At 37.7% G+C, this 24,818-nt stretch overlaps 1 protein-coding gene across 2 annotated transcripts; it reads left to right on the top strand.

The window, feature by feature from the left end:
- Positions 1 to 824: 824 nt before the first annotated feature.
- Positions 825 to 24,613, top strand: LOC128612746 (kunitz-type protease inhibitor 1). Of its 2 annotated transcripts, XM_053633126.1 has the most exons (11): positions 827 to 1,090; positions 2,907 to 3,345; positions 5,631 to 5,788; positions 6,084 to 6,225; positions 18,227 to 18,397; positions 19,624 to 19,671; positions 19,951 to 20,082; positions 20,987 to 21,043; positions 21,167 to 21,349; positions 22,805 to 22,864; positions 22,952 to 24,613. In XM_053633126.1, the coding sequence occupies exons 2-11, from the start codon at positions 2,943 to 2,945 to the stop codon at positions 23,140 to 23,142; spliced, it is 1,545 nt and encodes a 514-aa protein (XP_053489101.1). In that variant the 5' UTR covers positions 827 to 1,090; positions 2,907 to 2,942; the 3' UTR covers positions 23,143 to 24,613. The 2 variants fall into 2 exon arrangements, with proteins under 2 accessions (XP_053489102.1, XP_053489101.1); XM_053633127.1 differs by lacking the exon at positions 20,987 to 21,043 and having other exon boundaries at positions 825 to 1,090.
- The last annotated feature ends 205 nt before the right edge of the window (positions 24,614 to 24,818 follow it).

Below are 24,818 nucleotides of genomic sequence, written 5' to 3'. Positions count from 1 at the left end.
AAAGAGAACATGCAAACTCTGCACACACAGAGTGGTCATGGGAATCAAATCACCACCAACCCTGGAGGTGCGAGACAAACATGATAACCACTAAGCCCCTGTGCCCCCTGTTATTATTATTTATTATGATTATTATTATTATTATTATTATTATTATTATTATTAGAGCCAGTTAGAGCCCATGCCTACCTGGAACCCAGCTTGTCCACCTTAAAAGCATGTTGGCTGTCTGTGTAGCACTGAAGGTGTTTATTATATATATATATTTTTTTAACTCTGTTAGCTCCAGGTTTCTGCATGTCTGCCACCTTGTGGCCGTTTGCCTTTATATATAACAAAAGGCTAATCTTAGGTCAGGCTCATGACTGCTGTTTCTTAGTGGTTTTATATAACAGAAAAAGGCATGATCCTGTAAGAGCATAAATAGTAAATTTTTAGTGGAAATCATTAACCAGACGTATCCTAGGAGTAAAATACACCTTTAAAAAAAAACAAGGGGGGTAAAATAATGGTATTGTCAATTGTAAATAATTCGTTATCTTATTTAGCTCATCAGTTATTTGATAAGAGGAGGAGATGTCTAATGTCTATCGTTATAGAAGTCTTTTTTTATAATAATAATAATAATAATAGTACTGTTAATTACTTTACCAATCATTTGTTGCGTAACCTATAGCTCTAAATCACATTTGTGTAGATACATGTGAGTTGTTGCACACAATGTGTTCAGGTAACCGCGTTGAACGTCAGAGAGGAGTGGTCCAGATTACGTAACACTGGCTGAGACTGAACACGCATACTACCGTACTAAGCAGGAAACAGTAGCAAGCGGCATTTCACACGAGCCTAGCATAACCTACTGCTGAGTCCTCTGCTCCCCAGCTGCGTCGCATCGGATTTCACTTCCTGTTCCGCAGGTATCGACACACCTGCTGAGGACATTGGACGTCATTTGCTTTCGTGAAATTTCGCGTAAAATATTGATATCGTATCCAGTTCATAAAGTCACTTTTGTTGGAAATAAAGAGAATAGTTTTTAGAGCGAGAGTTAATCAAGTGAAGAAATACTTCAGGAAACTCAATTGAACAGGTAAGACGCAGTCACTGTTTCGTTTCTCAAAGGCCTAGTGGGATAAATTACCTCCGGAGGCTTCAACCTGTGTGTTTTATATATATATATATATATATATATATACATATATATATATATATATATATATATATATATATATATATATATATTATATATAAAATATATCTTTTATGTATGTGTGTGTGTGTGTGTGTGTGTATGTGTGTATATATATATATATATATATATATATATATATATATATATATATTATATATAAAATATATCTTTTATGTATGTGTGTGTGTGTGTGTGTGTGTGTGTGTATGTGTGTATATATATATATATATATATATATATATATATACACACACATACATAAAAGATATATTTTATATATATGTGTATATGTGTGTGTGTGTATATATAGCATACACACACGAATATACACATACACACACATTATAATATATTATATATATATATATATATATATATATATATATATATATATATATATATAATCATACATTATAATTACGTGTGTGTATGTGATATAAAAATATTATGAGTTATTAGTTCTCAGTGGAGTCTGTTCAATATTGCATAATTTAATATACATGCTGTTCAGAGGTCTGGAATATGAGACTACACTCTTGGGTCCTTTAATGGTTCTTTACAGCATCATAGGTTCTGCGAAAGACCTTCTTTTTGTCAACTTTCTTTTTCCAGTGTATATGGTTCTTTGGAGATTAAAGAAGGTCTTTATGGTTCATTTAGGTTCTTCAGAGCAGTGTGTAAGTCATATCAGTACAATACTCCTAGAAATACCTTTTGTTAGATGTTAGTGTCGTGCAAACAGTGTGGTCCTCCTCATAATGAAACCGTCCCTTTTGCTATTGCTAATAAGTGCTCTTCCGGTACTTTCACTGGCGACTCAAAAACAAATACAGAGCCTTCTGCAACTCTGTAATGGTAACCTTGCTTGTTCTTTTTTTATTAGAAATTGCTCGGAACCTTTCAGACGTGCGCAATGGACCTTGTTGGATCTGTCACCAGATGCCAGCATCAAGGGTCTTGTTTCCGTTAAATAACTCGTCAGCCGCGTCAGCTGAAGCCTTTAATGATTCGTGCATTCTACTGTTTTCTTTTCTTTATTGCATATGACATCAACAGTCCATAGTGGACACAACCCTAGTCCCCTATACCTGGTTGCAATTATATCAATAATCTCTGCTATGATTTGCCTGGCATGTCATGCTCTCCCTTACCCCAGAAATGTGAAATGTGACTCAGGTTTTTGCTGTACCTAGATGTAAGGTGATAAATGCATTTGCTCCAAGGGCAAGTCTTCACTGGTACTGGGTCACTCTGTTTGTGATAGTAATGTAGATGTTATCCTGGGTGGGGGATGGGCTCCAAAGTGTTCCATTAACAATATATAATTTCCGTTAAACAGTATCCCTTAACAGGTTAAAGTGAATCCTATAAGGTTCTTTGTGGCACTGGAAAAGGTTTTCTTAAGAACCTTACTTTGCTTCCTTAAAGCATTAACTAAGGATATGATAGCATGGTTCCCTGTGGCAATGCTGTGAAAGCACCAGTAAATAGCTGGTTCTCTAAATAACTTGAGAGTAAATGGTTCTTTGTTCAACTTAAAAAAAAAAAAAAAAAAATGCTCTTCTGGCATCAGGGTGAAAATCCCTTTTTGGTTCTAATTGGAACCTTTCTTTTTTTTAAAGAGTGTACACTGTATGCTGATCATTGTGATCGGTTAGCCTGCTCCTTGTAATCGTAAGAAGTCTTTTGTTTGTGTTTGTTGAATTGCCTTTAGAGTACTGAAAGCCGAGAGGGGAGATTATTTTACCAGATGATGATGAGGATGCCTCCCTATTGGATCTCTGTGTTAGTCATCACCATATCACTGCTACAAACACTACTGCTGGCCCAGAACCCCGGAGAACAATGCTTTACCAAGTTTTCGAAAGGAAAGGAAGACTTCGTTTTAGAAACGGATGAGTCTGTGAAGTTTGGCGCCCAGTTCATCGGATCTCCGCAGATCACCGGAGCTAAAGAGTGTGTGTCTGCGTGCTGCAAAGACCCCAGCTGTAACCTGGCCTTAATGGAAGACGGAGCTCAGGAGGGGACCATCAAGTCCTGCTTCCTCTTCAACTGTTTGTATAAGCAGAAGAAAGTGTGCCGCTTTGTCCGAAAGGAGGGTTTCAGCACCTACGTACTGACCTCTGTTTTTGGCAACTACCTGGAGGAGTATGGTAAGTGTGACGAATAAAATTAAATATATTTTTTTTAACTATTGGAGAAAGGTCATAATTTGGATGGCAGGCTGTCACTGTACACAGCTGTGTTCAATATTAGTTGTCCTAATGCCCAGTACCAGAAATATACCATGACAACCAAACAAATAAACAAGTCAGTAAGTAAAAGTAAATAAATAAATACAATAATAATAAAATAACTTAAAAAAAACAACATGCAATTAAATAAATATCAAATTTACTATAACATTTTTTTTATACATTTAAATAAATAAACCAAAAAGTAAATGAACTTGTTCATCGTAGCATTTTGTATATGTTTTTTTTACGAGCATAATCTTCCCTAAATTTCCATGATGTAGGTATAGTCTACTACTGGTGATTAATATACACATTTTTTGACTCTTCCCATTGCTGTGTTGCCCTGAACAGCATTCATTTCTAGTTTTAGATAAACTATACTTTTTTCTGTTTAATTAAGTAAAATATTCCCCAGACAATTTTGCTAAATAGCCTACACTCTTGAAAATATAAGATCTTTACATGGTTCTTTACAGCACCATAGGTTCTGAAAAGAACCTTCTTGTCAAGAACCATTTTTTTCATAGTATAGGGTCCTTGAGTTGAGTTCTATGGTTTTTTGGGGAACAAAGTTGTTCTTTGTGATTCATTATAGGTTCTTCAGAGCAGTGTGTTGGTTCTTTTAAGGTATCATCCCTTAACAGGTTCAAGTGAATCCTGTAAGAAACCTTACTTTGGTTCCTTTAAAGCACTAACAATTTATTTTTTGGGTTATTTAAAGCACCAGTAAATAGATGGTTCTCTAAAGAACTTGGGAGTAAAAGGTTCTTTGTGCAACTTAAAAGGGTTCTCCTATGCATCAGTCTGAAAAACCCTTTCTGGGGCCGTATGTATAAAACTTCTCATAAATGCTCAAGCTTTGACTTAAGTGAAAAATATCCATCTATCCATCCATCCTTGTGTAAAAGCTTTCAGCAGAGTCCTAAGACTGACTCTAAATTGCTGACTGAGGTGGCATTTAAGTGTTGTGAACTAAGGACTAAAATGATGTCAACCCAAAATGGCTGCCCTCAGCCTCTGAATTAGCCTGCAAGGGTAAAGTCACAGCAGCATGAAACCATTCATTCATATTTTAATTGAAACAGTTATTTTAATATTTAAATTTATTGAACAATTTGCTTTGGATTATGTGCACAATTATAATAAGTACATGCATATAATTTACACAATTTTGTGCACTTTTTGTTTTGATAAGTTTCAGCACATGAAAAATGTGATGTTATTTAAGTAATTAAGCTGAGGAATCACATCATTATAAATTGCACTCACAGCTGTATGTAAAGGAAAGACCAAAGTTGTGTATCTTAAATAAATGGATTCAAAAAGAATACCTTGACGATCAAGCCTGTATCATTTTATCAACTCCATGTGGTCATTTAATTCCAACAGTGTTCATTCTTTGTTGGAAAGTGTGTGGTCTCTGTGTCTCTGCTGCCATCTTATTACTCCTAACTAGGTTAGGATACCTCTCTAGCACTCTTAAATAATTTAGGAGCCGAGACCAGGTCTTAACACTTAATAAAGTGTTAAGACGTTATGAATCGCACTTATTCTTAATGATGGGTTCTTGAGTTGAGCTATATTATGAATCCATTATGAATCACACTTATATCCTTAAATCTGGGAATAAGACTAAAATTACATCATTTTTAGAATTCTGACACGCTTAAGACTAAAATTTTACTCTGAGTGGCTTTATAGATATGGCCCATTGGTTCTAATTGGAACATTTATTTTTAAGAGTGTAGGGCCCTTCCCATGTGCAATTTGACTCTAAAGACATATTACAGCATCTAAATAATAGAAATTCCAGTGTTGAACTTTTTGTAATATACTTCCTGCAATACAACGTACTTTTATGTAACCACTTTCAGTTCAATTCATCTACAGTCTAATTCTGTTTTGTCAAAAGTGCTCCTTACTAAAGGGTCTTGGTTGTGGAATCAAAGCAATAATTTGTTTTAAATGTTTTGCTTTGTTTGTATCTTGCGCTGCTCAACTCGTAAGTGTACTGGAAACACAGTTCCTGTAATTCAGGATTCCCCCTGGCCTTCCTGGTGAATTACTCAGGAAGAGCACACTTGCGCATGCATACCTCATACCTGTGGCAACTTGTTTGAATGTGGACCATAACAACCTGTTCTCACTGCTATAATTTCCAGTGTTATCATTCTTACTATTTACTTTCTTGTGTTGAGCAGATAAGAAGGATCACTCTCCTAGGGCAATAGCAGGACAGGATAGAGTGGTGCAGCCTCATGATATTGTGATGCTCAATGGCCTTGAGAGCAGGGATGACCATGAAATTGTTCAATTCCAGTGGACGCAGGTGTCTGGAATCCCCACAGCTGTCATGGAGGTATGTGACCTCTCTCATCACACTGCAGGTTCTACTGTTGAATTACTAGACAGAAATTGTTTGTTGTTTATGTATTTTTGAATACATTTACATTTATTCGTTTAGCATATGCTTTTATCCAAAGCGACTTACAAATGAGAATAGCATGCCACATTTTGTAAACTCATTAAGATATTACATAAGCTGTTTATCTGATTCTACCACATGTTCATCCTATCTCACACATTCCGAGCACAGTTGTGGATTTGGGCCTCCACATTCTAAAATTACAGCTCGACGTGTTCATTCCTTTCAGAAAACCAATTTTAAAGATGAAGTGAGGGTGTCCAACCTGTCTGCTGGAGTGTATAAGTTCAGGTTGACTGTCACAGACGATGCTGGCCAGTCTGACTCCGCAGAGGTCACTGTCTTGGTCCTCACACCTGAGCAGTCACACCGTGAGTATTTGTCTTAACATAAACCTATATGAGCTGTCGCCAAAGTTTGATATTGACACTCCTAAGACGTGAATTCAGTCAGTTTATGCTGTGTTGATAAACATGTCTCAGATGCAGATGTGTTATCCATCCATCCTTTTTCCATAGGGGAAAAAGCTCCACGCTGGGGAGCGTGGAGCTTATCCCAGGGAACTCAGGGCACAAGGCAGGGGACACTCTGGGTGGGGTTTCCACTCATCACAGGGCACAATCGCACACACATTCACACAGTTGTTTTTTTATTAACAGATCAAAAAGGCATCCAGTTTGTCAAGTGCTTTTATATATAACTGAAAGGAATTAATTTAGTTATGTATTAATCACTTGATTCAGCTTGGTTTCTTGGGAGAGGAATCTTTGTGGTTTTACACATAGGCTGATGCAGAGCAAAGGGTTTTTTTGGGGGGGTGAGGGGGGATGATTGAAATGTATTAATACAACTGGGCTTAACACATAATGAATTTAACAATTTTATCCTTCTTATTTTTTTAATTGGCCATTCTTGTCAGGTATTGCAAAGTGTTGAATTAACTCTTTCAGAGTTCATTTGTGCCCAATTGGACATGAATAAACACAGTAGGTTAAGTCAACACTGTGGAATTTACTGTGTAGTGTCCGTGTATAATAGAGGAACAGGTCATTTTTGTATAATGGTGACTTGTCCTATTGCTAATTTGTATGTTGATGGGTGTGTAGATGAACAACTTTTGTTCACCAACGAATCTGTGGCCATGTTTGCATGTGTTGCTTATGTAATATGACCCTTTATTTTAGTTGTCCTTTGCGTTTTTGTTGGAATTGCCTTGGTTTAGTTTCCTACATACAAATAACTGAATTTATATCTTAAACCCTTAAGATTTTAGGTCATTTTCCACCCTAAAATAACACCACACTCAGTAACTATGGAAACTTGATGGTGATTTTCTTTAGTAAATTCCCTCTGTTTAAAAAAAAAAATTGTATTATATGAAAAGTACCACAATCAAATTTTACTTAGGAAAAATATACCAAGGTACTTCACGACTTGATGAGTAAAAAAAAAAAAAAAAAAAAAAAAGAGTGAGTCAGAAGAAAGCGGAAATGAGTCTTGATTTTTTATATGCTTTCTTCTTTGAGGCAATGAAACTAGTTGAGCTGGTTTTCTGCTTGAGTTTCGTAAGCAGTGTCTCCTGTGCGTGAGATTCAATGAGTAATCGTTGATGAGTTAGCTTCATTTCACTTTGTTTTTGAGGTGAATTTTGGTGAGAAAGCATGGAATTCTGTTTACTGCTGATCCGATGAAGCATTTTCAGTAGGTCTGCTGCTGTTTATGTGGATTGTTGGGGTGTTTTGTACAATAGTTTAGACTTTCACTTTAGGTCACTTTTTTTTTTTTTAAACCCCAGCAGGTAACTCGCACGTTAGAGCAGCAGCAAAAGAATAATGAAACAAACATATTCAGTAAGATTATAAATGGTATTGCAAATGAAGTAAATATAACTGTAAATGCCAGGCCTCTGAGTAAATGTGGAAGTGCAAATAGTAACAATAGATTGCAGCAAAGTAGGTGATCAGCAGAGAAACCACAGCAAGTTATGTAGTGCAGTTATAGTGAGTTAGCAGCAATGCGGTAAACAGAATGCCACCAAGTGCGAAAATGCAAGCAGATGTCTGAGGAGCTTATTTGAGGAACAGGCTCTAATACACAATAATGTCCTGGCACATTGATGAACTATTGTCTATCAACAGCAGTTACCCTGTACGAGACTTCCGTGGTACAGCAGAGCTGAACGAGTCTATTGCTCAATGTGTGCCACTGTTTGACCAATAAATCATGGAGGGGATGTAATAAATTGTCCAGGATGGGCAGTAGATTGGTTGATTTCCTCCTTTTCACAACCACATCAAAACTGTCCAGAGAGCATCTCAGGACAGAGTCATCCTTCTTTGTTGTGCTTCTCTTGCTCTAATGCTGCCCCCACCATCCAGCATACTGCCAGAAAGAAGGCAGCACTCACAACAACAGACTGGTAGAAGATTTCCTACATCTTGCTGCAAATTTTAAAGGATGTGAGCATCCTCAGAAAGTAGAGTCTGCTCATCCCCTTCCTGTACACAGCCCACTTGCTGACCTTCCAGTCCAGCCGGTTGTCAAGGTGGACACCAAGGTATTTGTAGGTGTCAACCAGCTCAAAATCCTGTCCCATGATGTTTACTGGTCTGGTTGTGGTCCTCTTCCTCCTGAAGTCAACCACTATCAAATTGCTCTTGGCCACATTTTGGCCACATCGCACAGTTCCCTGAGGTGCTCCAGTGCTGCTTAGTAGCCTCTCGGACAGGTAGCTCCCCAGCCGCACGAACTGAGGTCTGAGGTAGTCTGTGGCCCAGGAGATCATGGAGGTGTCAACCTACATTCTACCCATCTTCTCACTTAGCACAAGAGGTTGGATGTTGTTGAATGCACTTAGAGAAATCTAAGAAATGATTCAATGAGGTATCGAACACCATTTAATGGAGCTTAAATGGTGGCCGTATGCGACAAATTTCTTGATGGTCAAAATATATAGAATTTCATTTAAATGATGTTTCACGTCACGTGTCTGTATTCGGTCCCCATATGTTATTTTTCCTGTCTTGTTGATTGTATTGTGTTTTGCTCCTGGCAGATGCTTGATTGTACAGAGTGTAACAGAAGTCAGATGGCATATGATTATGTGAATGTTAGCGCTTTAATACACCGTGAGATGTATTTGTTTTGTCTGTCACACATTACTGGTTAGTCATAAACGCCTTATTATTTTTAGTCATTTGGCTAGTGTTGTTAAATATAAAAAAAACAAGACATGCAGTTTCTGATGTGTTGTCTGATCTCATCAGCCCTACTTCTCCTTTCTCATGCAGTTAAGTAAATAGCCATGGGTCAAACATGCATGGTATATTTTTCTGTTAACTGCTCATGAAGGATTTGAGTGGAATGAGAGGTAAGGTTTATCATGACCTACATGTGGTTTTTAAGTGAGCTTTGCCAATTCAGTTGTTTGTGTTATAGACCAGTGACATTTGGCTTTGAGCTCAAAAGATGGCTATGAGACCAGAGATTAGGATTTCAGTGTTTATATCTTGGTATTTACATCTAGATGTGTTAAACAAAATAAAACATGGTACCTTTTTGTATCAGACCACCCAATTTTTAGGCAAGCAAAAGTATAGGAAGAAAAGACTTGAAGTAAATAACACTTAATATTTGGTTGCATATCCCTTGCTTGCAATAACTGCATCAAGCCTGTGACTCATTGACATCACCAGAATGATGATGTTTTTATTTTGTGATGCTTTTCCATCTGTCTCTTCTTCAGGAGGTGAAATACATGCTCAAATGGGTTAAGGTCTGAAACCTTCCACTTTTCCCCCCTGATAAAGTATTTTGTTGAGTTGGCAATGTGTTTTGGATCATTTTATTGCTGCATGAAGTTCCTCCTGATACATTTGGATGCATTTCTATGTAAATTGGCAGACAGAATGTTCCTGTAAACTTCTGAATTCATTCTGCTGCTACTATTGAGTTGCATCATCAATAAAGATTAGTGAACCTGTTCCCGAAGCAGCCATGCAAGCCCAAGCATGACACTTCCTGTTTAACAGATGAGCTTATGTGTTTCAGATCATGAGCAGATCCTTTCTTTCTCCACACTTTGGCCTTTTCGTCACTTTGGTAGAGGTTCATTTGGTTCCAGAACTTTTGTGGCTCATCTCTGTATTTCTTTGGGAATTCCAAGCTGGTCTTCTGATTCGTACTTTTGAGGAGTAGTTTGCATCTTGTGGTATGTCTTATTTCTGCTCTTGAAGTCTTCTTTGAACGATTGTGATACCTTCACACCTGCTTTGTGGCAGTTGTTGATGATGTCACTGCCTGTTGTTTTTGGATTTTTCTTCACAGCTCTCGTGATGTTTCTTTCATTAGCTGCTGTTGTTTTCCTTGGTCGACCCATTCTGTGTCTGTTGCTCAGTACACCAGTGGTTACTTTCTTTTCCAGGACATTCCAAATTGTTGTACTGGCTATGCCTAATGTTTGTGCAATGCAGTCTGATTGATTTCCCTCTTTTCTCAGCTTCAAAATGGCTTGCTTTTCTCCCATAGACAGCACTCTGATTTTCATGTTGGCTTATCTTTTTAACAACAAATGCAGCCTTCACAGGTGAAACTGAAGGGTAAAACCAAGAATAGATGTTCAGAGCTATTTATTGTTTAAACAGTTAATCTAACAGGACACACCTGAGTAACAAGAAACACCTGTCTCACTTTTTGCTCACCTACATTGGGTGGTCTGATGCAAAATTTGTATGTTATTTAACGCATCTACGTGTGTGTGTGTGTGTGTGTGTGTGTGTGTGTAATATTGACCATGTTAACTACTTTGTACAAAATGTCAGGTTTTCTGAGAGTCTTATTCCTTCCATTGAAGCATGTATTCAGATGACGCGCTGATGGATTTGATGGATAGATACAACTTTATTGTTCTTTCACAGTACAGGTACTCAGCCACGAAATGCAGTTTATCATCTACCAGAAGTGCCAAAAGTACTGTCCAAATGAACAAAGTGCAGGTTGAGTATGTAATAGATAAAGATGTAAAGATAACACAAAATATATAAATATATGAGTCAATCTACAAAAAACATCAATGGCCTAATGGTGTAGTGTAGAGTTCAGCCAGCAGGGTAATGGTTGTGGGGAAGAAGCTGGCACTGAGCCTGCTGGTTCTGGTACAAATGTTCCTGTATCTCTTCCTGGATGTTGCGTTGTGGAAGTGCTCCTCAATGTGAAATTTGTAAGAATGTTTAGTTTTCCTAATACGCCTTTTCAGGTTGGCCCTGGCTGTGTTATTGGTCTCTGTATCACTGGACCTAAAAGCAACATCTCTTGCTTTGAACAGGAGACAGACCTCAGAGTTCATCCAAGGCTTCTGATTAGGAAAGGTTTGAGAGTTGTGACATTGTCTATACAAATGTTCATATGATCCAGGTCAGAAGATGTGTAGGGGAGCCCAAAGTGGCCTATGAGGCAAACGTAGTCCAGTCAATATCTTGAAACTGGTGGTGTTGTGAAGAAACTGCCCCCTCTGGCCATGCATTCACTGATGGTTTGACACATTTGAAGATTGGCAAGTACTTGGGTAGCATGAACAAAGATAGGTGATCAGACTGACCCAAATTGGAAAGAGGAAGCCTTGTACGCCTCAGCAATGTCCGTGTGAACATGATCCAGTGTGTTGTCCTCTCTGGTAGAGCAGGAGACATTCTGATGGAATTTTGGAAGTGCAATCCTCATAATGGAGTGACTGAAGTCTCCAGCAAAAATAAAAGCTCCATCTGGATTTGCAGACTGCTGATATGTGTGTGCAGTTTTCTTGCTGATACGTGTATGCAGTTTTTCCATAACTAGTTTAGAATTGGCTTTCAGTGGAATGTAAACTGCAAACAGAACAATAGCTGAAAATTCTCTGGGTGAATCAAAGGGTCTCCACTTAATCATCAAATTACCATAGCAATGACCTTCAGTTACAGCAGAGTCCATGCACCATGATTTAACACAAATCCACAGACCCCCACTTTTGCTTTTACCGGAGTCCACTGCCATTCTGTCTGCCCTGAAGACCCGTCAGCCTTCTAGCACAATGGTGCTGCTAGGAACGTTGTTGGTGTTGTTAAGCCACGTTTCGGTAAAAAGCATAATGTTGCATTCCATAATCTGTTTATGTAATGTTATACGAAGCAGCAGTTCATCCATTTTGTTCACCAGAGACTGTACATTTGCAAGAAAATGTGGGTTTAGCTTTAAGCCTAACTGTAAGACCGCCTCACTTCCTACTCCCTTTTTTATGGTCTCGGGCTTGGCTCTCTCTGCCGGAAGAGATGGATCAGCAGTCCATGGTGTTCTAAGTCCTCGATCATGTCTGCGCAAGTGCACACTATCAAATGCAAAGAAATTCATGTAAATATTTCTAAGATTCTACTATTCACTCAGGTTATTGCTGATAGTAATGAACCTTTTATAAAAAGCTTTGTGTTAAATTGAAAAAAGTATTTTCAGGTATAATTTTAAAAACAAATTACTTATTACAGCAAGGCTTTCCACTAGATTTTGGAACTTTGCTCATTCAGGCGACATTAATGATAAGGAGTCTATTTGTCACATATACATTACACAGTGAAATTCTATTCTTCACATGCCCCCAGCATGTGAGGAAATTGGGGTCAGAGCGTGGGGTCAGCCATGATACAGTGCCCCTGAAGCAGAGAGGTTTAAGGACCTTGCTCAATGGCCAAACAGTGGCAGCTTGGCAATGCTGGGGCTTGAATCCCCGACCTTCCTATCAGTAAACCAGAGAATTAATCACTAAGCCACCACTGCCCCAGTGAGAAAGATTCATGCTCAGTCGACATTCCATTTCACCCCAAAGGCATTCAGTGGGATTGAGTTGGGGGCTTGGACCACTAAAGTTCTTCCACATCAACCTTCGCAAAACCATGTCTTTATGGAGCTCGCTTTGTGTGCAGGGGCATTGTCATGATGAAACAGATTTGGGCCCCTTAGTTCTAGTGAAGGTAACTCTTAATTTTACAGCATACAAAGACATCCTAAACAATTATGTGCTTCCAACTTTGTGGTAAGCCTTTGTGGGAAGCCTCACATATGGGTGTGATGGTCATGTGTCTGAATGTCTTTGGTCATATAGTGTATATGCCTATAATTCCCCTGCAATAAGCAAATCCTTTCTTTTGTCCTTTCTGTTTTGGCTGATTTTGCTAGAAATTAAGTTAATTATTTAGCTAGCTAGCGCACAGAAGTCTGCAGACAATATAAAGATGCAGGAAAAAAGACAACCGAAATAGGAACATCGTTTTCCTCAGATATGTTGGCAAATTAAGATAATGCTCAGAATTAATATTTTAGTGTAATTACCCTTCGCATCATCTACTAACTCAACTCCCATCGAGTCATCCATCAACAACTTGTGAGCTATCAGAAGATATCCAACTATAAATCTGCAGTGAATCATAGTGAACTTTCTTTGAAGACCTTATATAACATTTCGCAGTGTTTTTTTGCTTTGTGAAATGTTTCATGTGAAAGGCCTATCTACAGTGCCCGCCACTGTAGATTGGCACCCTTGGTAAATATGAGCAAAGAATTGTCTGTTTAACGATTTTGATCTTTTTGTTTAAAAAATTCACAAAAAAATACTCTGTTCTCAACAAAACACAGGTTTATTACAAAATAAAATATCTTTGTTAAATAAAGGTGTGCAATAATTATTGGCACCCCTATGAGTTCATATGAGAGAAATATATTTGAAGTATATTCCCAATGATATTTAACATTTTTATAGTACACCTGGGTGAATAGGACGAGGAAATTGTTCAACCATGACTTCCTGTTTCACAGAGGTATAAATATGAGGTAAAACACAGACCAATTTCCCTTAGTCATTCATAACAATGGGTCAGCCCAAGGAATACGGCCATGATGTGCAGCAAAAGGTTGTTGAGCTCCACAAAATGGGAAGTGGCTATAAGAAATAGCACAAGCATTGAAAATACCCATTTCCACTATCAGGGCAATAACTAAGAAGTCAACTGGAAATGTTATGAATCAACCTGGAATTGGGCATTTGTCTATATTGTCTCAACACACTGTGAAGAGGACGGTTCGAGTGGCCAAGAAATCTCCAAGGATCACAGCTGGAGAATTGCAGAAGTTAGTTGCGTCCTGGGGTCAGAAAGTCTGGATCTGGAGTGATTCTGTATGGAAGAATGGTCTCAGATCTCTTGCCATTTATTAAGGATGCCAATAATTGTTGCACACCTATATTTAACAGATTATTTTGGAATAAACCTGTTTTGTTTGCAATTGTTTATCCATGAGAACATTTTTATGATTTTTTTTTTTTTTTTTTTAACAAAATACGATTCATCACAGCCTTCTTTGCTCATATTTACCAAGCGTGTCAAAGTTAGTTGAGGGCACGGTATAATCCGTTCAAAGGAAAACCATAATTAGGTCAAAGAGAATGTGAAAGTTTCCGTCCACTGCTGTAGTTTTTGCACTGTGGGTTTTTGTGTAAAAACCACAGTGTACTGTGTGTATCTGATGTGTACATCATAATGTGTACTGCAGCATGCATATTTCACATTTAATAGCAATAAAGTATCTAGATAATTATTACTTAATCTGTCTAGCTGCTGCTATTGCTATATACCTACAAAACTGTAAGGTAGATAGCAGCCTTGTGGTAGATTCCATTTCACAAGAGTTGGAGTGTACAGCTTAAGATAATGTTCCTGGTCAGACATTACTAAATATATTCAGCTATCCTGTACTGGTTTTGGGCACCCATGATATAAGAAATTAGATGAAAACCTGGCTTGTGACCATACATTTTGTTGGGGCAAGATGACATAATGGCATAACCTCAAACAGTAAAAGATAGTTGAGAGTCCTCCAGCATGTAGTCTAACAACTAGTTTTGAGCAGTTTTATACATACAGTATCTCACAAAAGTGAGTACACCCCTCACATTTTTGTAAATATTTGATTATATCTTTCCATGTGATAACGCTGAAGAAATGACACTTTGCAATATAAAGTAGTGAGTGTACAGCTTGTGTAACAGTTAAATTTGCTGTCCCCTCAAAATAACTCAACACACAACCATTAATATCTAAACTGCTGGCAACAAAAGTGAGTACACCCCTAAGTGAAAATGTCCAAATTGAGCCCAATTAGCCATTTTCCCTCCCCGGTGTCATGTGACTTGTTAGTGTTACAAGGTCTCAGGTGTGAATGCGGAGCAGGCGTGTTAAATTTGGTGTCAACACACCAAATTTAACACGGGAGTGTTCTCACACTCCCTCATACTGGTCACTGGAAGTTCATCATGGCACCTCATGGCAAAGAACTCTCTGAGGATCTGAAAAAAAGAATTGTTCCTCTACATGAAGATGGCCTAGGGTATAAGATGATTGCCAAGACCCTGACACTGAGCTGCAGCACGATGGCCAAGACTATACAGCGGTTTAACAGGACAGGTTCCACTCAGAACAGGCCTCGCCATGGTCGACCAAAGAAGCTGAGTGCACGTGCTCAGCGTCATATCCAGAGGTTGTCTTTGGGAAATAGACGTATGAGTGATGCCAGCACTGCTGCAGAGGTTGAAGGGGTGGGGGGTCAGCCTGTCAGTGCTCAGGCCATACGCTGCACACTGTATCAAATTGGTCTGCATGGCTGTCATGCCAGAAGGAAGCCTCTTCTAAAGATGATGCACAAGAAAGCCCGCAAACAGTTTGCTGAAGACAAGCAGACTAAGGACATGGATTACTGGAACCATGTCCTGTGGTCTGATGAGACCAAGATAAACTTATTTGGTTCAGATGGTGTCAAGCGTGTGTGACGGCAACCAGGTGAGGAGTACATAGTAGTGTGTTTTGCCTACAGTCAAGCATGGTAGTGGGAGTGTCATGGTCTGTGGCTGCAGGAGTGCTGCCGGCACTGGGGAGCTACAGTTCATTGAGGGAACCATGAATGCCAACATGTACTGTGACATACTGAAGCAGAGCATGATCCCCCTCGCTTCGGAGACTGGGCCGCAGGGCAGTATTCCAGCATGATGATAACCCCAAACACACCTCCAAGACGAGCACTGCCTTGCTAAAGAAGCTGAGGGTGAAGGTGATTGACTGGCCAAGCATGTCTCCAGACCTAAACCCTATTGAGCATCTGTGGGGCATCCTCAAATGGAAGGTGGAGGAGCACAAGGTCTCTAACATCCACCAGCTCCGTGATGTCATCATGGAGGAGTGGAAGAGAACTCCAGTGGCAACCTGTGAAGCTCTGGTGAACTCCATGCCCAAGAGGGTTAAGGCAGTGCTGGAATATAATGGTGGCCACACAAAATATTGACACTTTGGGCCCAATTTGGACATTTTCACTTAGGGGTGTGCTCACTTTTGTTGCCAGCTGTTTAGACATTAATGGTTGTGTTGAGTTATTTTGAGGGGACAGCAAATTTACACTGTTACACAAGCTGTACACTCACTACTTTACATTGTAGCAAAGTGTCATTTCTTCAGTGTTGTCACATGAAAAGATATAATCAAATATTTACAAAAATGTGAGGGGTGTACTCACTTTTGTGGGATACTGTACCTTCATTCAGCTATGCTTGTGTTAATACCATTTAACCAGTGTTTTACTGGTTTTATCAAAAATTTCCAACCCATAGTGATAGACTCTATCAAATGACACATAAAATTGACATTTTGTAGTAATTTTCACAGTTTAAATTGACAAACAGTTCAGTCACATGGAAAAAGTAAGTACACACCTACATTATCACACCTTCAGATCCATAAAATTAGAATGAGGTTTTCAAGATTGGGTGCCAGTGATTAGAAGTTGCTTAGGGAGTGCAGGTGGAGCCTGTCTTATTTATACCCCTCTCATCTAGTATTTGGTGTTTTCCATTATTATTGAGTTGCCAAGATCTAAAGAGTTCTATACATTATTCCACTGTAAGGAAAATCATCTACTAGTGGCACAGATTTCAAATGACCATGCCTGGCCGTCCCAGCAAATTCAGCTCAAGAGCAGACCTTTTGATGGGAAAAGAAATCTCCAAGAACCCCAAAGTTTAATCACAGAATCTGCTAGTAAGTCTTGCAACTGTTGGTGTCAAAGTGCATGCTTCTACAGTCAAGAAGAGATTGCACAAATTTGACCTGCATGGAAAGTATGCCAGGAAAAAGCCTTTGCTGCCTAAAAGGAACATTTAAAGCAAGACTACAGTTTGCTAATGAGCATATAGGCAACGACCAGGCCTTTTGGAATAATGTGCTCTGGACAGACAAATCAAAGCTAGAGTTGTTTGGTCACAGTAACAGCAGACATGATGCTGACCAGAGAAGAGAGAAGCACCTCATACCAACTGTGAAGCACAGTGATGGAAATGTTATGGTTTGGGGTTGCTTCCCTGCATCAGGGACTGGACAGCTTGCATTCAGTGATTCAACTATGAATTCTTCATGTCAAAGAGTGCTTGAAGATAATGTGAGGCCATCTGTCCGAAAGTTGAAGTTGAACCAAAAGTGGACCTTTCAACAGGATAATGATCCTAAGCACACTAGCAAATCCACCAACGAATGGCTCAAAAAGAAGAAATGGAAGGTTATGGCATGGCCTAGTCAAAGTCCAGATTTGAATCCCACAGAAATGTTGTGGGGGGATTTGAAACGGGCTGTACATGCAAGAAAATCCTCAAACATCTTGCAGAATATTGCATATAAGAGTGGTCCAAAATTCCAGCAAGCTGATGTCAGAGACTGGTGAACAATTATGCAAAACGCCTACAAGAAGTTTTTTCTGCTAAAGGGGGCAATACTAGCTTCTGAGGCTAAGGGTGTATTTACTTTTTCACAGAAAAATATCACAGCTGTTGATCTTTCTTTTGAATAAATGATTGAAAAGTCTAATTTTCTTTGTGGTCTTGTTCAAGGATATTAATGTCATTAATAGGTACTGTTTCAAAGATATCAAATGTTTGCTTGTCCAAATGTGTCAAAAAAGCCAACAATGTCCATTGGGTGTACTTATTTTTTTCATATGAGTGTATGCAATTCCAATTATTTTCTATAAATCAAGACCTTGGCATGCATGGTTTTTTTTTTTTTGTTTGTTTTGATTTGGTTTGGTTTTTTTTCAGTCAACTATCAGTCCTATGCTCCTTTGCACTAGCATGGGACAGCCAGTTTCCTTAACTATATGGGCCTCCATTAACGCCTGCTTTTAGTTTCCATTTTGAAATAATGATCGCTAAGTAGGCAAATTAGGTTGGCAATGTCATGATGTATATCTCTTGCCTATGCATGTTTTTAGTTTTGTTTTTTTGTTTTTAATTCTTGTCTGTTTCATTTGATCTTTTTATAGACCACTGTCTGGTGCCTAAGAAGGTAGGACCATGCCGTGGTTCCTTCCCTCGTTGGCACTACAGTGCATTGTCCGAGAAGTGTGAGAAGTTCACCTTTGGTGGCTGCAATCCAAACCGCAATAACTACCTGTCTAGGGAGGAATGCGTGCAAGCCTGTGATCAAGTTTCAAGTAACGTACAGTTTAACATTTGCTGTCAAATCATTGTTAAAATGATCAAATTAAGCATGAATAATAATCTTGTTGTTATATATCTTTAATTGCATATGTAAATTGCAAATATGTATCTTTAATTACATTTTATGATAACGCCGTAATGTAACCCATTACATTTAAAATTTATTTAATTTGATTATAGTTACTGATTTGAATAAAATTACGTTACTTGTGTTACAAATTTATCGTCAAGAAAACAAAATTAAGTACAAATACGTTTTTAAAATACACCTTTTTTTTTTTCTAAATCACGATTTTTTCTTTAGCCCCGAATTATTCTCCACTTGTCACCACGTAATTGAACGTCAGTAAAAGAAGACCGTCTGTAACGTTATATCTTCAGTGAACGGAAGCCAGACCAATCAAACAGGGTTTACAGGAAAATATGTGGAAACACTCATGTCTTATTGGCTGACAGTCTCTCAATTCTGCCAAATGCTAACTCGCACTTCAGTGTGAGGGGAAAAAATGGATATGCCAGTTTAAAAAAAAAAAGAAAAAAAAAATGAACCAGTAAATGGTTTGAAACAGTAACATCCTCTGGTGCTGAGCAGGAAAACAGAGTGTGTAAATGTCTATATGAGTTCCAGTTTACTTGAACAATATATGAGCAGAGCACAAGGAAAGATAATGTACTTTGCTTGGCACTGTAGCAGCTCAACCCATACAATGATAGCTTAGCTGTGCCTCCCCTTGGCTAGCGACACCAAACTAGCCTAGTTAAAAAAGTTTTATATTTTATCAGTCTGGTAGTTCTACACACAGTGACAACACCCGAGGCACGTTTTATGATAAATCCAACTTTTTCTGATCATGTCATACATTGGCGCGTGCTAAAATTACTGAAAGAACTGAGTTTCACTTCATAGTGTATTTTTGTAGGTTTGATAGGTTTTCAAAGTAATGTGAAAGTAAAGTAATTAGTAATCTGATTACTTTTTACATGCAGTAATCAGTAATGCAAACCGATTACAATTTTAAAGTAGTAATCTGTAATTACTACTTAACCCAACACTGATATTTTTGGTAAAGTGACTAATTTAGAATTCAGTTTTATTAGTAGGCATTCCAAACAAGATCTTAAGCTGCCAGGGTTAAAAAGCAGAAGCATGTATAGATCTTGGTCTTGTCTGGAATGCTACTGCTTATGTTTGCTACTAATGCATTGTTCTCTGTTGCAGTTCATACGTTTCCCTCATCAGGGAGACATGGTCCAGTTGAACTTCCGAGTAAGTCCATAAAGTTGTTATCTTAGAAGTCTGCCTTATCTACTGCTTAATGAATGAGAAAGGTCTCACACACTCACACTCATCTGTGACCCTGAAATTACATGCCACCAGTAAGCACTGAATTTAATCATTTAAAAAGCTGATTTAAACATTTTGACACAGTGAGTTTAGGCTTAGGTTGACATATTATTTAAATTTGACATGACACATTCTTTATTATGCTTATATCTATTAAATCTCTTTAGTATGCAGAACTCCCAAACATTGTCTCTCTTTCAGGTGAGGAGTGTGGCGTGTCATGTGGACCAGAGAAGTTTATCTGCGCTAATGGATGTTGCTTAGACAAAGCACTCGAATGTGATCAGGCGAAACAATGTAGCGATGGCTCAGATGAAGATCAGTGTGCTAATAGTAGGTACCAAGGTTCAAGTAATCCTGCAGAAAGTGCACTCTGACCTCCTTATATCTTGGGCGTTTAGTCATACAGTCTTGCTATGATGCTAGTCTAGCAGAAGCATGATATGTTGTTTAAAATCATTAGCTCACATGCAGCCCACATAAAAAAAACAACTATATATTCAAGGAATTAAATCTCTAAACAATGACAGGAAGGCAGGCGGGTGGGTGTCCTTACAGCTCTGGAAAAGTGACAGTTAGACCATCAGGTTGCTTACCATGGTGATAAGTTTGAAAGCAAAATAATTCATCTGAGTTGCTATCGTGCTGGAAACAACTTTAGGTGATTGATTGGACTACCTAAGCAGTGCTTATCTTTGTCAACAGATTTTTGTCATAGATTGCTAGCTCATTATTACTGGCTAACCTAACATTTCTTATTCTAGATAATGGCTAGTCAGCCACTGACGTTCATTTCATTTAAATCAATAAGCGGAAACAAGACAGTGGACAAATTGACTAATGTCCAGTTTATTTCCTACTGGTGGTTTCAGTCTATTTCTCCTTCTTCTTCTTCAGATAGAAATTAATGCTTACTTATAATTGCTTCTTTGAAAGCTTCTGACAGTTATGTTATTTAGTTACGTAAGTTGCAGTTTCTCTGCTTTTCATACCGCAACGGTGCCACTACTACTGCCTGATACTTAAATCTTTTCACCAAATGAGAGTAAGTGTTAAAATTCTTGCTCCCCTGGATCTTTTACAAAGATGTTTGCTTGAAATTAAAATTGTATGGAAAGGTGGAAGCATATCCTCCTTTAAAAAAATATATATATAATATATATATAAAATATATAATATTATATTATATTATATTATATTATATTATATTATATTTTTTTTTTCTCTTCCTGCACAGTGGACTCAAAGTTTCGCAGATTGCTTGACATAAATGACAGTTCAATGAAGGACAATGGTTTGCATCATCATCATCTATCATTATTATTATTACAACAAAAAAACAAGCACTGATGCATTCTGGAGAATGGTGTCTATTTCTTTCTTATTCCGATTCTTTTCTTCCACTACCAACATTAAGCCAAGGCAGCCAGCTACTGCACACAACCTCCTATCACAGGACCCTGCCGAAACAACAATGCCAAGTGGTATTACAACCCATATGAGATGAAATGCATTCCCTTCAACTATGGTGGCTGCAATGGCAACAATAACCAATTTGATTCTGAGCAGGAATGCATGGACTTGTGCAGAAAAGTGACTGGTAAGTTTTGGCTAGAGGCCTCTCACTCACTAATCTTATGCATACACAAATAAATTGAAATGATATCTTGGCAAGTAAAAATCTGTTGATTTATAGATACATTTGTCTATTGTTTTAAATTTTGAGATTATTTTTTTTTTTAATTATGATAATTAAACATATTTCAAGACATTCTTACTAATTTGAAGATCATGTTCTTTGGCAGATAATTTCAAGCATTTATTTCTATAAAGAAACAAAATAATCTTACAATAGGTAAGGAATAATGCAGGACAGTGTTCTGAGTTCTCGGTTATATGAAAATAATCCATGCCAATTATGTGATTATTTTCATATATTCACATGGTCAGGAGTATTATTCTGCTTATACCATGGTCTGTCTGAATAGTCGATTCTGGTTGGCTGGAAGGTGTGCATTCGAACCATTGAATGCACATGTAGTTCCAGTCGGTTTAATCACTGTTCTAAATGAATGTATGGCCTATAAACAATTGCATGCAGTAGTTAAATTCAATATGGCACAGACACACACAATTCACAAGCAATCTCTCTCTCTCTCTCTCTCTCTCTCTCTGTTTCGAAGAACTATTTATTATAATTAATACAAATAAGTGTAATCATATCACACTATTTCTGTATGCGATTGAGAGTGGGGAGAATTCTAGAGCTAATTATATATATATATACATATATATATATATATATATATATATATATATATATATATATATATAAAATAACTAACGAAAATGAACCATTATTTTTATCTTTTCAGTCAACTTTTGCACTGCAAACCTCAATGATAGCCTTAACTTGTCAATGCAAGTGACCATGCTATAAGCGGAATAATCCACGCCTATGTCTGCATTACACAATTTTAATGCACTCTACGGAGGCAACCACTCTCCGCATTGCGTCAGGTGGTTCTTTGCCTCCATGTCGTGCATTAAAATCATGTAATGCACACCTAGCCGTGGATTATCCCTTACTTATACCACAGCGATTTGACAACTATCGCAATTCAGCTATTGCAACTATTGCATTTCATTTATTAATGAACTACATATCACACTTTTAAAAATCCGTTTAGTCTTAAATTATGTGGAATGTCCACCATATCTGTGTATGGAATCTTACTATAGAAACTATAGCATATAAGAAAGAGCACATTAATATAAACCTGTCAATCTTAGTACAGCTGGAACTATTGTCCAAACCGTGCAGTTAAAATAATAATGACCAATCAGATTCGAGAGTTCAAGCACGCTGTGGTATAAAATAGTTCATTTCAAGCATGGAATTATTTAATCTATTAGTCTATATTCAAGATTTTCATTTGTTAAGATATCATAGTTTTGCAGTATTGATGTCATTTGTGGGTGTTTTTTTTTTTTTTTGTAAGAACTGCTATGAGTGTATGTGCATCATAATTAATGTCTGACATTGCTTATGCAGATAAAGATGCTTTCGAAAGACAGACAAACTTTGAGAAGCAGGTAGAAGACGGTCAATCAGGTAATTGTTCATTAAATTGCTGTCCAATTTTGTGAGAAAAATGTATGCTTACATTTACATTTCTCTTCCCTGGTCTGTCCTTTTCAGTTTCCATTGCCATTGCTGTTGCACTGGGCTTGGCCATCCTGATATTGCTGTCTGTGCTCGGTTACTGCGTCCTGAAGGAGAAGAAGGGGTCACAGCCAAGGCACCAGCACGTTTCTGCTAACGGTGCACACCTACTTCCTGTAGAGGACACAGATAAACTTGTCTACAATAGCACCACCAAACCCATCTGATACCCACCTTCTCTGTCAGTCTACTGCAGTGCTTCTGGATTCCAACACTGTATGTTTTTTCTGCTGTAAAACACCCAAATCTGCTCATTAAGGGTTTGATGATTAGTTGATGATCTGGGTAACGTGTAATGCTACATTCATAATTACCAAAATATGGGAATTACTGTAAATAACACCTTGAAAAGATTTTCTGATCGACCTCTGTGTAGGAATTATGTTGGAATTTTTGTAGCTCCCCGACAGCTCCGATTTCTTTAACCAAACCTGGTAGGGAGGCAACTGCCTAATAATAAGCATGCTATTTCTCCTTGAAAATAAGTTTTTAAAAAGTTTTTAAATAAGAGTTTTACTTGAGAATGGATTATGGTGTATTTCCATACTATTCAATTCTACTGAAGATTAAAAAGAAAGGCAATAATATTTTACATGAGCACAGATTAATGCTAGCTAATATTGGATAAGAACTACCACTGCCCTTTCATTTACTAGATAAATATGGCAATGTGTAAACACTTTCAAGTCAGGATAACAGGACGTTTTCCCATCCCCCTGATTTTTCTCACATGAAGCGAATGCTGAGAAAATAACAAACTGTGCAAAACATGGTGACCCCGAGACTGGAATTAAGAACTACTGCTCGACACCATTTCTGGAAACACTCTGTTTAGCGTTATCCCTGTTCTAACACAGCAGAATCAGATTGTCCGCTAATCACTGAGCCCTTCAGCAAATGAATCAGACAAACTAGGGAGACGTGAGTGCGTAAGGCAGGACTGAGACTGGGACCGCTCCTCTGAACTCGTACACCAGTAAGATACTCTTGCGAAAGCTTGTGGATGATTTTAAATGACTTCTTGGGATTTAAAAAAAAAAAAAAAAGTTTATTTTATTAACCAGTCACTTGGTTTGAGCAAGGAACATCTTGTGATTGTACCAAGGTAAGGTGATTGTACCAACCTTCACTATTAATTTTTTTGTGTGTGAACTATATTCTGTACATTAAAACTAAAATTGTGTTGATTTTATTATATGTACTGCATTATATTGTTTTTTAATCAGCATCTCTGTACTCAGGGTTTAATGTTCATTTAAATGTTCAGGTCTGCTTTCACATGAGAAAGTTTTCCAAAAGGTTTATATTCCACAAGATTTGGCCTGGCAAACTGTTCCAGTGTGTTTTTGAGGAGGATTTAAAATGTAGTTGATTGACCACATGATAACATTTTGTTATTTTTTGCAATTTTTAGATTTGGTTTATCATGGTGACTTGTACATATTGCAATATATATTCTAAGTTAACAGAAAATGATTTAAGAAAAATTTACTTTTAAGTCATTCTAATATAGCAGATTGTGATAGTTTAAGCTAAAACAATCATGTGAACTTCTTACTCGCTTCTAGTTGTACATAAATATAACATTTTGAAAGTTTCTTCATCTGTTTTTAAAGATTCAATAAAATATATAATGTATATTGTGACTTTCTGTTTGATTGGTAGGGAATGATTACTCAAGAGGCAGGCTGCTATGCTCATTTGCTATAAATCATATATAATTAATATTAAATATTAAAATACCCCACCCTGGTAACCCGTTCAATAACTGTCTCATCTGCTTCTCCCCTGAGCATGGGGCAGCATGGTTCTTTCCCCCAGTGAGCCTCTCTTAGCACTTGCT

Source organism: Ictalurus furcatus, chromosome 9, assembly GCF_023375685.1.
Source record: "Ictalurus furcatus strain D&B chromosome 9, Billie_1.0, whole genome shotgun sequence".
Lineage (NCBI taxonomy): Eukaryota > Metazoa > Chordata > Actinopteri > Siluriformes > Ictaluridae > Ictalurus > Ictalurus furcatus.
The sequence above is the reverse complement of the archived record's forward strand: the minus strand, read 5'-3'. Positions and strand labels throughout refer to the sequence as shown.